Source organism: Zophobas morio, unplaced genomic scaffold (assembly GCF_036711695.1).
Source record: "Zophobas morio isolate AGI-343-1 ecotype UQ-CSIRO unplaced genomic scaffold, CSIRO_AGI_Zmor_V1 ptg000019l, whole genome shotgun sequence".
Taxonomy (NCBI): Eukaryota; Metazoa; Arthropoda; class Insecta; order Coleoptera; family Tenebrionidae; genus Zophobas; species Zophobas morio.
In genome coordinates, this window is record NW_026972124.1 from 1,147,277 (window position 1) to 1,157,310 (window position 10,034).

Below are 10,034 nucleotides of genomic sequence, written 5' to 3' on the forward strand. Positions count from 1 at the left end.
GCATGTCCTCGCAACGCTAAAGATTGATAACATCAACGAGGCATGTCCTCGTCACGCTAAAGATTGATTACATTATTGAGGCATTTCCTCGTAACGTTGAAATTTACATCATCGAGGCGTTTCCTCGCAACGCTAAAATTTACATCACCGAGACGCTTTTTCCTCGCAACGATGACTGGATATTTTTGTGTTTATTTATTATGTGTCTTGTTGGGGTAACTAGTTTACGGTATTCTAAACTCTTGAAGTAAATTGTTTTTTTTTAAGTAACCAATCACTTGGATCATGATCTAATTTAACATAATGTATACTCTTTGTTTGAATCATTGATAAAGTGTGGCAAGTATTAATCTCATGTAAATTTTGTTAACTGTGCAATTTTTCAGCTCATACAATATTTCTCTATCTCACAGTTTTAACCTCAGTAATTTTCCTTTGTTGTATAATTTTCATTGGACGTAAATTTCATGCTCCGCAGTTTTAACCTCCATAATATTTTTATTTGCACAAGTTTATTTCACGCCAGACCTTTTGTTTTTATAAATCTTTGCTAGTTTTGTTTTGTAAATATTTTGCTGATGAATGTTTCCATCGTATAAATTATTTGATGTCCAATTTTAATCTCACATAAGAATTATTTGTTGTTTAAAATTTCACAAGATTGTATGTCTAATTTAATTTATTGCTCGTTTGAAACTTTAACACTTGTTCAGTTGTTGTTAATATCAGAATCATAAGAAATTGAACATTTAAAATGGAATTGAGGTTAAATAACACAGAAAACGTGGCAGAAGCGAAGTGCGGTTCCTAGTCGAGCTGGCGAGATTTGTCGCGTCACTTGCAAAAGGGTACAGGTTTGGATAGATTCAGGGGCGGTCGTGATGTCGTAGCGCTGTCGACTTGGCCCAATAGTCGAAACCCAACTGCGGATGTGCTGTGCGGGTAGGCTTTGCGATAGATAGAATCACCATCGTGGGGGGAGAACAGCCCCGACCGGTAGCCCCAAACTCCACTTGTGCTAGAACGCCCAGGCGTATTTTTGTTGTGCTCCTTTTAACTGCCGTAACTTTAAATTTGACGCCACACGCCCGTAATAACTTGTGTATTTGCATCCAGTTACTTTAATTCAGATTTTGCTTTGTTTCTATTAAATTTGATATTCAAATATTTGCATTGATTCAAAACCACGGTTGTAGAATAGATAGGTTGATACACTAGCATACATTTGCATATCCCTGGTTAGCGACGCCAATTGTCGATCGCGTCGCCTGGTTTTTGACGTTTTAGGGACACAGAACTCTATAGGCATCTGTCTATAACCGATGTAATTAATAAAAGAAATCCTACTTATCGACTCCGATCAAATGTCATTTACAAATTTTGTATTGTTCATAAAGCAATGTAAACGAAAATCCCCAAAATAACTAGAATGATTTCCGCTCGACAAGGTAGAGGCGCTAGCTGTATGTGTCCTTTCCATGGATATAGGGATCGAAAAGAAGCGTCGCCATCCCAAGCCATTAGTGTACAAACCTATCTATTCTACAACCGTGTTCAAAACATAAACGTAGGGTTTTTGTACTTGTTTGGTTTTCATATGTGTATATCTGTCAATTCGCGGTTGTCTCTTCTCTCATATTTTTATGTGTTTTATTTGCGATTTATTATATTTCCTTCTAGAGAGGGGGCGCGATTTTTAAAATTTTTTCTATTATTCCTTGTACTCTCTACTCGCACACAGTGTATACTCACTTGTATGAAAGAACGTCTTCCCGCCATGTTTAAAAAAAAAACACAATGTAGGTTCCCTTTTGCCAGACAATCACAGCCAAGGCCAAATTTTGAATTTTTGAATATTTATATTATATTAAAGGCGGGAAGTTTGGTTTATCACAATATTTTTAATAACTTGGTACTTATTAGTTGTATTAATTTATTTATGGTACATCTGGTGATTCATAACATACCGGTTTTTTAACGAAGCACTACCAGTTGTAACCAAAAACTGACTTCTATTGATTATGTTGCCGGATGACGCTACTTGGAATAAATTTAGTTTAAAATATGGCGGGAAAATGTCAACTGGGTTACTGCATACCGATTATTATTTTGTTTAGAAAAAAATCATTACCGACAAAAAAGGAGAGATTCTCGCATCCTGAAAAAGAAGATAAGGTAATTTTAAGATCCCGGTAATTGTAAAGTAGGTTACTAATTTGGCTTAGAATTTTTTATTTGTGGGTTACTTTCTCTACAAAATGAATACAATAAATTAAATAGAAAACGTTGTTGGTTGATGCTGGAAGACAGCATTAAAATTAAAATATGACAAATGTTAATTTTTACACGAAACATTTACGAAAATCACGTAATGATAAGTCCTCAACGGTTAAATATTTTACTTAATAAATTAAATTAATTTATAAGAATCGATTTTAATGATTTATTTAAAGAAATATTAGTAGTGCACCACAAATAAAGAGCTAATAGTGTTCATGTTTGCGTGTTCCATTAACACGTTGTTGTATCACTTCAATTGTTAACACTCATTGAGATAGATTTTTTTTGTTAATTAATCATAAACGAACCCACGTCTTCCACTTGTTTTTGTTATTAATTCTTATTTATGACCTATATAATGTACCTAATTTAAAACGTTCAACCTCTGGCCTATGGGGATTTTGTTTTTTCACTAAATGTTGTAATTAAGGAAAGACCAACACATTTGTTACTTTTTATCGAATGTTGTCTTAAATTAGTGTAATGTTTTACATTACGGGATAAATATGGGGTGCGTTATAATTTTTTTTTTCGTGTTTAAACGAAAAATCTTTGAATATAAATTGTATGTTGGTAGCTTTGAGCGAACCACAGTCGCCATTTTATGATAGGTTTTGTTGTATTGAAATTTGTGTACCTGTATATTATTAAACAAATATCAATGAAATAATTGGTAATTGTGCACCATTTATAAAAATGAAGTGAAATCCCGCAAGTTGGAACGAAATTGGTACGTAATTACAAAATTCCCCAGAAAGCAATAAAGAAACATAACGGAATTTAACCAATACGATTTGAATTTATTTTTTGTTTACTTTTTTCTGTTCAAAATAACCGACGGTGGCAAAGAGGCACTAGCCTCGAATTGCTTTTGCCCCATTTCCCAATTTCTGGTTTAGTGCGACTCTTTCTAATTTCCGCCCACATAATGAAAAAAGTTACACCTACTTTAATGTGTAGGCTACCATCAAATAAAGTAATATCCAGCCACAATTACAATTAACGGTAAATAAAGTGCGTTATTTTCAAGATTACATATGAAGAGGGAGAGGGTGGCTACTAAAATGGAAGATCTTGCCAACATTCTGGTCAACGCGGCAGAATTCGTCCCAGGTAATCACAATTTTTCCCTAACCCTACTTGCATCCGATTTTTTAGGGCGGTTGTATTTTGTCACCATAAATACTTACGAGACCCCAGAGTCCACATCTTGTGTGCACTACTTTACTATGGACGAAGAACACCGCTATAACAGCTTTTACAACGATTTCGGACCTTTAAATTTGGAGGTTTTGTATGGTTATTGCCGTAAGTTGGACGAATCCCTGGCGGATGCAGCCCTACATAGCAAGAAAATCGTGCACTACACAGGCACCAATGATCAGAACCGAGTGAACGCGGCCTTTTTGATTGGGGCCTACGCCGTAAGTTCCGCTAAAACAGGTCAATTTGAGCGTAATAAGACTGTTTAGGTCATCAACCTTAATTTTAATCCGGAGGAAGCCTATGAAGTTCTCAATAAAGGGTCAAAGAAGGACTACATCGAGTTTCGGGATGCCTCAATAGGGCAACCTTATACACTGTCACTCTTGGACTGTCTCAAAGCTGTGAAGAAAGCATTGGATCATGGATTCTTTGATTTCAATAATTTCGATTCGTACGAATATCGACATTACGAGGTAATTATTGACTAAGGGAGCGATTTTCTGCACTAGATGGCGTCACAAGTCACACGATTATTAATACTACAATAAACAACAAAAAAACATGTTAGCTGTTTACACTTGAAGTGACGTCATCAGTCTCTGGGGTGGATAAATTAATTCATTTTAGTCCCTGCTATGCCATGACGTCTTATATAAATTAAAAAAAAATCATCATATTTAGTTGTATATTATATATATATTTTTTTTTCGAATAACTGGTAAAGCTAAAAATAGGGATGGAAACGCGTCATATGAAATTCGAGATGACGTCATCGATTTTTTGAAGGGGTACCGAACCAAATAACTCTTAAAACTTAGTTACTCAGGGTCGTTATTAATAAAACAATGCCCTGTAGAAAACTCGACTGAGAAGATGTGGTTACAAATCCTAACGATTGGACGCTCTTAATTTTTTTCGGTATGTATTTAAAGAAATTGCGTTTTTAGCGCGTGGAGAACGGCGACTCCAACTGGATAGTGCCGGAAAAGTTCATCGCATTTTGTGGACCCCAGGATGAATCGGCCATCAGTTCGTTGTTCTACCCCATCAACACCCCAGAAATGTATTTTCCGTATTTTCGTTACTACAACGTTACAACGATCATACGCTTAAATAAAAAGGCTTACGATTCGAATCGTTTTGTCCAGGAAGGGTTTGACCACAAAGATCTGTTTTTTATTGATGGGGGAATTCCCGATGACCGAATTTTAAACAAATTCATATCAATCTGCGAGAACGCGAGCGGTGCCATAGCCGTACATTGTAAAGGTAGGAGACGCTGATTGAAATTTTCAAAATTTGTCAAATTTGTGCCGCAGCTGGGCTCGGAAGGACTGGAACTTTGATCGCGTGCTACATAATGAAACACTATAAGTTCACGGCGCAAGAAGCCATAGGTTGGATAAGAATTTGCAGGCCGGGATCTATTATTGCTCATCAACAAACTTGGCTGCTACAGTAAGTTAAGTTAGACTTAGATTCTACATGAAACACTAAAGCTCATGCGCACAAGTGCGACTACTGAACGTTCCGTTTGTAGGAAACAGAAGCAACTATGGGCAGCAGGCGAAGAATATAGACAAAAACATAAAATGAGTGGGCCTATTAAACATAAAATCGGGATCTATCCAAATCGGTCATCAATGAATAACAATAAAACTAAGGTGAACGATAACGTGACCGGTATCATGAAAAAGGTAAACTCCATGGAAATCAACGATAAAGATGATTTTGAAACAGAAGAGAACGAAATAACCCAAGGCGATCGTTTGAATGAGATTAAAGCACAAAGGGCTAAAGCAAAGCAACCCCTGGAGACAAATCTGTAAGTTAGAGTAAGTCTTTTCTGCGCAGTTTGTACTCACAATGTTTTTAAAGGACTGATTGTAAAGTTGTTCGCTCAAAAGTTATTGTAAATACGTCAACGTCTCCCGTTAGAGATGGGAGGATAACCACAAATACTACCAAGAGTACAACTTCTACCACTAGAGTTTTAACAAAAAGGTTTGTTTAGGGTTTCCTTACAAAGCTTATGCTATTTTTGGTTTTTTTACACTTTTTAAAACATGTCACAACTCGCATGGATTTATCTTTACATGCATGTTTGATTTTTTATATATCACAGCATAGGAAAATATTGATGCATAATATTTTGATTCCAAAATTTTTGCATCGAAACTACGGCGACAATTTTTAACCAAAAGGTTTTCAGTAAGTGTAACCTACCTCGAATATGCACTTCTTGGAGCACATCAAAAAGGATTTTGAAATTTCGATGAATCAAAAACGAAGGTTTGAAATCGTTTAATTCAAGTACATGGTCGTATAGTGGGAATTGGCATTTCTACATTTTTTACTTAGATTCGCAAAACTACAGATTGCAACATCGCTAAACGTTATTGACTAAATTAGTTTGAGTAGTAAAGTCTGTATGGGATATTGCACTCTGTATATTCGGTCGCAAAATTCGGTTTAGACAAGATTGTGCATTGGTATATTTATTCTCTGTGAAGTAAGTAAATTTGGCTTTTGGAAAAATAGGTGTAGTTTAAAAAAGAAGCTATCAATAAGTTCCTGTGTGTGGAAACGCTGTGGTGGGTGGATCTGTCGGTGTTATTTTGTATAATTGGAGGCTGATTTTGGAGTAGTGTTAGCGGTAGTTCATGTAGCGCATGCTTACAGTGCACGGACAGCTTTTGCATAATGAGATATCTATGCCGCGAAACTTTTGTTAACAGAAACGAGCTGAACGAAAGTCAAACAACACGCCGTTGCAGTCAACGAAAAATCAACGCTTCCCTATTAGCCATAGGCAAAAATAAAGTTCCGGAGGCAAAATGTTTACCCAAGAAAAAAGAAAATTTAAGTTGGTTACTTAAAAACGGCACCATGACGCACGATACTATAGCCAAGTGCAGTTCAGATAATAAAATCGAAAGTACTGTAAAAAGATGTAAAAGAACGCTTGCTCTAGAGAAAGATAAGGCGAGTCCGCATTCTGTAAAAGTGTTGCGGCGGTCCCACGGACAGACTTCAAAAGACAGTAATAAAAAGAACGATGGAAAGTTACATTTACCATCTGTCAAAATCAACAAATCGATTTAAAATGTATATATTTTTAAATGGTTGATAGAGTTCAAAGTCTAACTGTAATAAATAAAACACTTTGTTTTCGATCACTCACACAGAGAAAAACAAACACTCAGTGTTAGTACTTAACATGCTATAAGTGTAACTTAGAATAGTGATGGCAGTATTATTTCAGCTTTCGTTACCTACTTTCAAATCAAACCAGTCTATACGTTCTTTTCAAAGTTAACTGAGTGTTCCATTACTTATTTATGTATATAATGTTAAAGAGTAAATATATCATCTACGTCTATTTTATGTTAATTTTTGGACTGTTATGATGGAACGTATTATGGAAAAATAATTTAAAAAAGCGATATTTGCGGGTGTCGCCTGACGTTCGAAGCAAGTGCCAGTTGTAAACTTACTTCGTTACGTCAAACGTCACATGTTTGGATTGTGAGGCGCACCATCTTAGATCAGTTGTTTTTGATCATACGTTGCATAAATATTGTTCGTGTTAGTGATAATACATTACACTTTTATTTAATTCCCACTAAGAGATCTTGGTTATTATATTTGTTAACTCATCTTACGTTGTTTAATTTATATATGTACATTACGTCACTGTATGCTTATAATTGCCATGTTAGCTATAGGTTTCACACCTTACAATCTATAACTTATTGTATTTTCATTTTGAAAAAAAAAAAATGTTTCATATTATAAAATTACTTTTCTCAATAGATGTTTTATTGCTAATCAATTGGAGTTGTCGTTGCCTTTCGCCCCCCTCGAGTTCTTCAGTTAGAAAGAAATCAGCGATTATATAACTACCATATATTAATTTAGTTGAAAAACAAGAACTTATAAAGGAACAATGTAAGTGCTTTTGCGCAAAAGGAATTGCAAGCACGATTTGTAGTGAGTAGTCTAAGTTACATTATAAAAAATTTCACTTTAAACTATCAAGCGCAATAGTTGGCTTCTTCATCTAAGTTATGATTAAGAAGTCCTTCCCTGTCTTCCTCCATATGCCTTTGAGGGAACGTATGGCCATCGCCCAAACTAAATATAAACAGAAAGAATTACAAAAAATTTCAAGACGAGGGGCTAAAGCTGCAACTAAATTAGCTCCGGGGATGATAAATGAATGTCGTCTTAACACAAAGGGAATCAAATTATAAAAACAGAACTAAATTATAAAAACGTTTATTACAAAAGAGAACTAAGTGATTAACAACATATAAGCACATGTTTTACTGTAACTAAGTAACTATTTCCACGGAGTTGAGCTTGCTTGTTTCTGAATCAACCTCTCGATTGCTGTTTAAAAAAATGCAGGATTTTGTACACGTTAAAAAATAGATAGCTATACCAAAGCTCATGCACAAAACTACAAATTAGTCAGAACTGAACAGTTAGTTACCAACACCTCAACCTTCAGTTTAGCGCAGTTACAGACTTGTGTTTGGTAATGAGAAAAAAAAAAAAAATCAAAACAAATTAGCATTTATTAAAAAAAAAAAGAAAAAAAAAACAAACGATGAGTGATTAGTTAGTAGAACAAAATAAATAAAAACAAGTGTCAGGCATCAAATTATAACTAATAACACTGCTGATTTAGCTAGAGCGTCAGCTAATAGTTATACGTCTAACCTGTTCTGTGTGTTGTCCATCGACTGATAAGAATTCGCTTGATGTCGAGAGTTTAGAGGGAATTCAATACCGTCACCCAAACTACAAAAATCATGTGTCAGAGTCGCAAAATAAAAAGTGAAGTAAAAAAATAACACCGCCAACGCCTAAAGGCCCGCACAGGTGTTGGTACTGGAGACTTTCCATCCGTAAACGTTTTTATATTTTAGTTAGTAAAAAAAATAATAATAAAAAAGTGGGATGTTAGTGTACGAAAGACCTTACCTAGTTTTTACTGGAATAAACCACGTTTTCGGATTATCCCCGAAAACCTCCTGGAAATTGTTATAACGACCTAAACTGAAGCCCCTCTTATCAGGCCCGGTCCTAAAAATCGGCGGACGAAATGCTTCTACGAGTAGCGTCATAAATACAAATCTCTATCTTGAGTGCAACTTACCAAGAGTGGTTCTATTCTCGCTAACCAAATAACAGTGATAACAAAACAACGAAATAAGACTCACTCCAAACATAATGGCAACAAAAAATAAAAACAGAATGTGAAATCTACCTGGACCTTCCAAACTACCCTAAAAACGGCACGTTCAAACCTCGTACTTTCCCAACAAACCCACTTACTTTCCAAAAATCAATGAAATACGGAAGAGATGTTAAAGCAACATAGATGCAATAACAAAGAGCATACCCTAAGAACAACAAGAAAAACTTATAATTTGTGAACGAAACACAATTGTTGATCCAGGGACAGTGATGGTCCATTTTTAAGACGCACTCGCCGCAAACTGAACAGTGGTGAGTCCGGTCGGGTTTGATTATTTTACATTTGTCGCAGAATCGCGGGAAGCCTTGGATGTTGATGTTAGTATTCGGGAGGTGTCTAGAAATGTTCTCCAGGATCTGGCGCTGGGCTTCAGCCGATTCTGTGATCGTGAGGGTTCGGAAATCGGCATCGTCGATTTTATACTGAAACAACGGCCGTTTATCACGTATTGATAATCAAGGGTCGTACCTTCAAAGGAACTCGTCCGATTTCCGTGAAGATAGTTTGCCAATACGACCAACACAACATTATGAAGAACATGTGGTAAAATATTAAGTAAACAATTTGCTTAGCAGTGGACTTTACAGTGTCTGAAAAAACATTATTAGGGCGAGGATTGGGCGAGAAATTGGGTTACCTAAGCATAGCTGGCCGACATAAGCATAATAGGACCATGCTATAATAACGACTATGAACAAAACAGGTATCCATTTTATGGCTTTTAAGCACCAAAAGCATGGCCCTCTATTATTAATTGTTGTGGGGCCAGCCATTTTACTACCGTACGTTTCAGTATTTGTTTATTATGACATGAGGCATTACGAAGGCTAGACGAAATCTAATGTATACTTCTATTTCTAGGCATCATAAGGGGCGGGGTTGTAGCAACCTAACCTACAAAAGTCAGACGTAAATTTTACATTTAACGCAAAACGAACCCTCACAGATCATTCTAAATCAAGGGATTTTACATTTTTCGAGCGAATCTTGTTTAAAACGGCCTTCGGCACTTCACACGCATACATACAACAACAGAACACGACAGTCACAACACACACACATCAACAATTTAGTGACTTTTGAAAAGTCAAAGTCAACGATGGCTACACCGATATCACTAGATTTTTCACACCGTCGGTTTAATTTCTCGCAAAAGAAGCCGATTGTTTGAATTCTTGCAGATAGAACTTATAAAAGATTCGGGTATTTTAAAGAATAAAAAATTAATCCGTAGTAATTAGCTTTTAATTGCTTTTCTGTTATGACGGTAAATTTTAAT

The 10,034-nt window shown here is 35.7% G+C and overlaps 2 protein-coding genes across 5 annotated transcripts; one reads left to right on the forward strand and one right to left on the reverse strand.

Annotated features, from left to right (window-relative positions):
• Window positions 1-2,873: 2,873 nt before the first annotated feature.
• On the forward strand, window positions 2,874-7,299 carry LOC135131217 (dual specificity protein phosphatase CDC14A-like). 3 transcript variants are annotated; one of them, XM_064058830.1, is made up of 9 exons: window positions 2,874-3,010; window positions 3,311-3,393; window positions 3,439-3,704; window positions 3,753-3,959; window positions 4,434-4,755; window positions 4,806-4,944; window positions 5,027-5,311; window positions 5,365-5,490; window positions 6,225-7,299. In XM_064058830.1, the coding sequence occupies exons 2-9, from the start codon at window positions 3,318-3,320 to the stop codon at window positions 6,589-6,591; spliced, it is 1,788 nt and encodes a 595-aa protein (XP_063914900.1). In that variant the 5' UTR covers window positions 2,874-3,010; window positions 3,311-3,317; the 3' UTR covers window positions 6,592-7,299. The 3 variants fall into 3 exon arrangements, with proteins under 3 accessions (XP_063914900.1, XP_063914903.1, XP_063914901.1); XM_064058833.1 differs by having other exon boundaries at window positions 6,169-6,318; XM_064058831.1 differs by lacking the exon at window positions 2,874-3,010 and adding an exon at window positions 3,017-3,256.
• An 81-nt stretch (window positions 7,300-7,380) lies between these two features.
• On the reverse strand, window positions 7,381-10,009 carry LOC135131221 (palmitoyltransferase ZDHHC15B). 2 transcript variants are annotated; one of them, XM_064058839.1, is made up of 8 exons: window positions 9,700-10,003; window positions 9,393-9,649; window positions 9,224-9,345; window positions 8,833-9,177; window positions 8,654-8,783; window positions 8,479-8,605; window positions 8,215-8,295; window positions 7,752-7,881 (listed from the first exon to the last, which is right to left on the reverse strand). In XM_064058839.1, exons 2-8 carry the CDS (start codon window positions 9,526-9,528, stop codon window positions 7,824-7,826), a joined length of 999 nt encoding a protein of 332 aa, XP_063914909.1. In that variant the 5' UTR covers window positions 9,529-9,649; window positions 9,700-10,003; the 3' UTR covers window positions 7,752-7,823. The 2 variants fall into 2 exon arrangements, with proteins under 2 accessions (XP_063914910.1, XP_063914909.1); XM_064058840.1 differs by lacking the exons at window positions 7,752-7,881; window positions 8,215-8,295 and adding an exon at window positions 7,381-7,623 and having other exon boundaries at window positions 9,700-10,009.
• Window positions 10,010-10,034: the final 25 nt, after the last annotated feature.

Excerpts from the sequence above, each read along its gene's own strand:
- LOC135131217 (XM_064058830.1), top strand. The coding sequence starts at position 3,318 with ATGAAGAGGGAGAGGGTGGCTACTAAAATGGAAGATCTTGCCAACATT. Across the intron at positions 3,960-4,433 it reads ACGAATATCGACATTACGAG|CGCGTGGAGAACGGCGACTC; the intron begins GTAATTATTGAC and ends TTGCGTTTTTAG. Across the intron at positions 4,756-4,805 it reads CATAGCCGTACATTGTAAAG|CTGGGCTCGGAAGGACTGGA; the intron begins GTAGGAGACGCT and ends TTTGTGCCGCAG.
- LOC135131221 (XM_064058839.1), bottom strand. The coding sequence starts at position 9,528 with ATGGCTGGCCCCACAACAATTAATAATAGAGGGCCATGCTTTTGGTGC. Across the intron at positions 8,606-8,653 it reads CGAGAATAGAACCACTCTTG|AAGCATTTCGTCCGCCGATT; the intron begins GTAAGTTGCACT and ends CGCTACTCGTAG. Across the intron at positions 8,296-8,478 it reads TTTATTCCAGTAAAAACTAG|TTTGGGTGACGGTATTGAAT; the intron begins GTAAGGTCTTTC and ends TGATTTTTGTAG.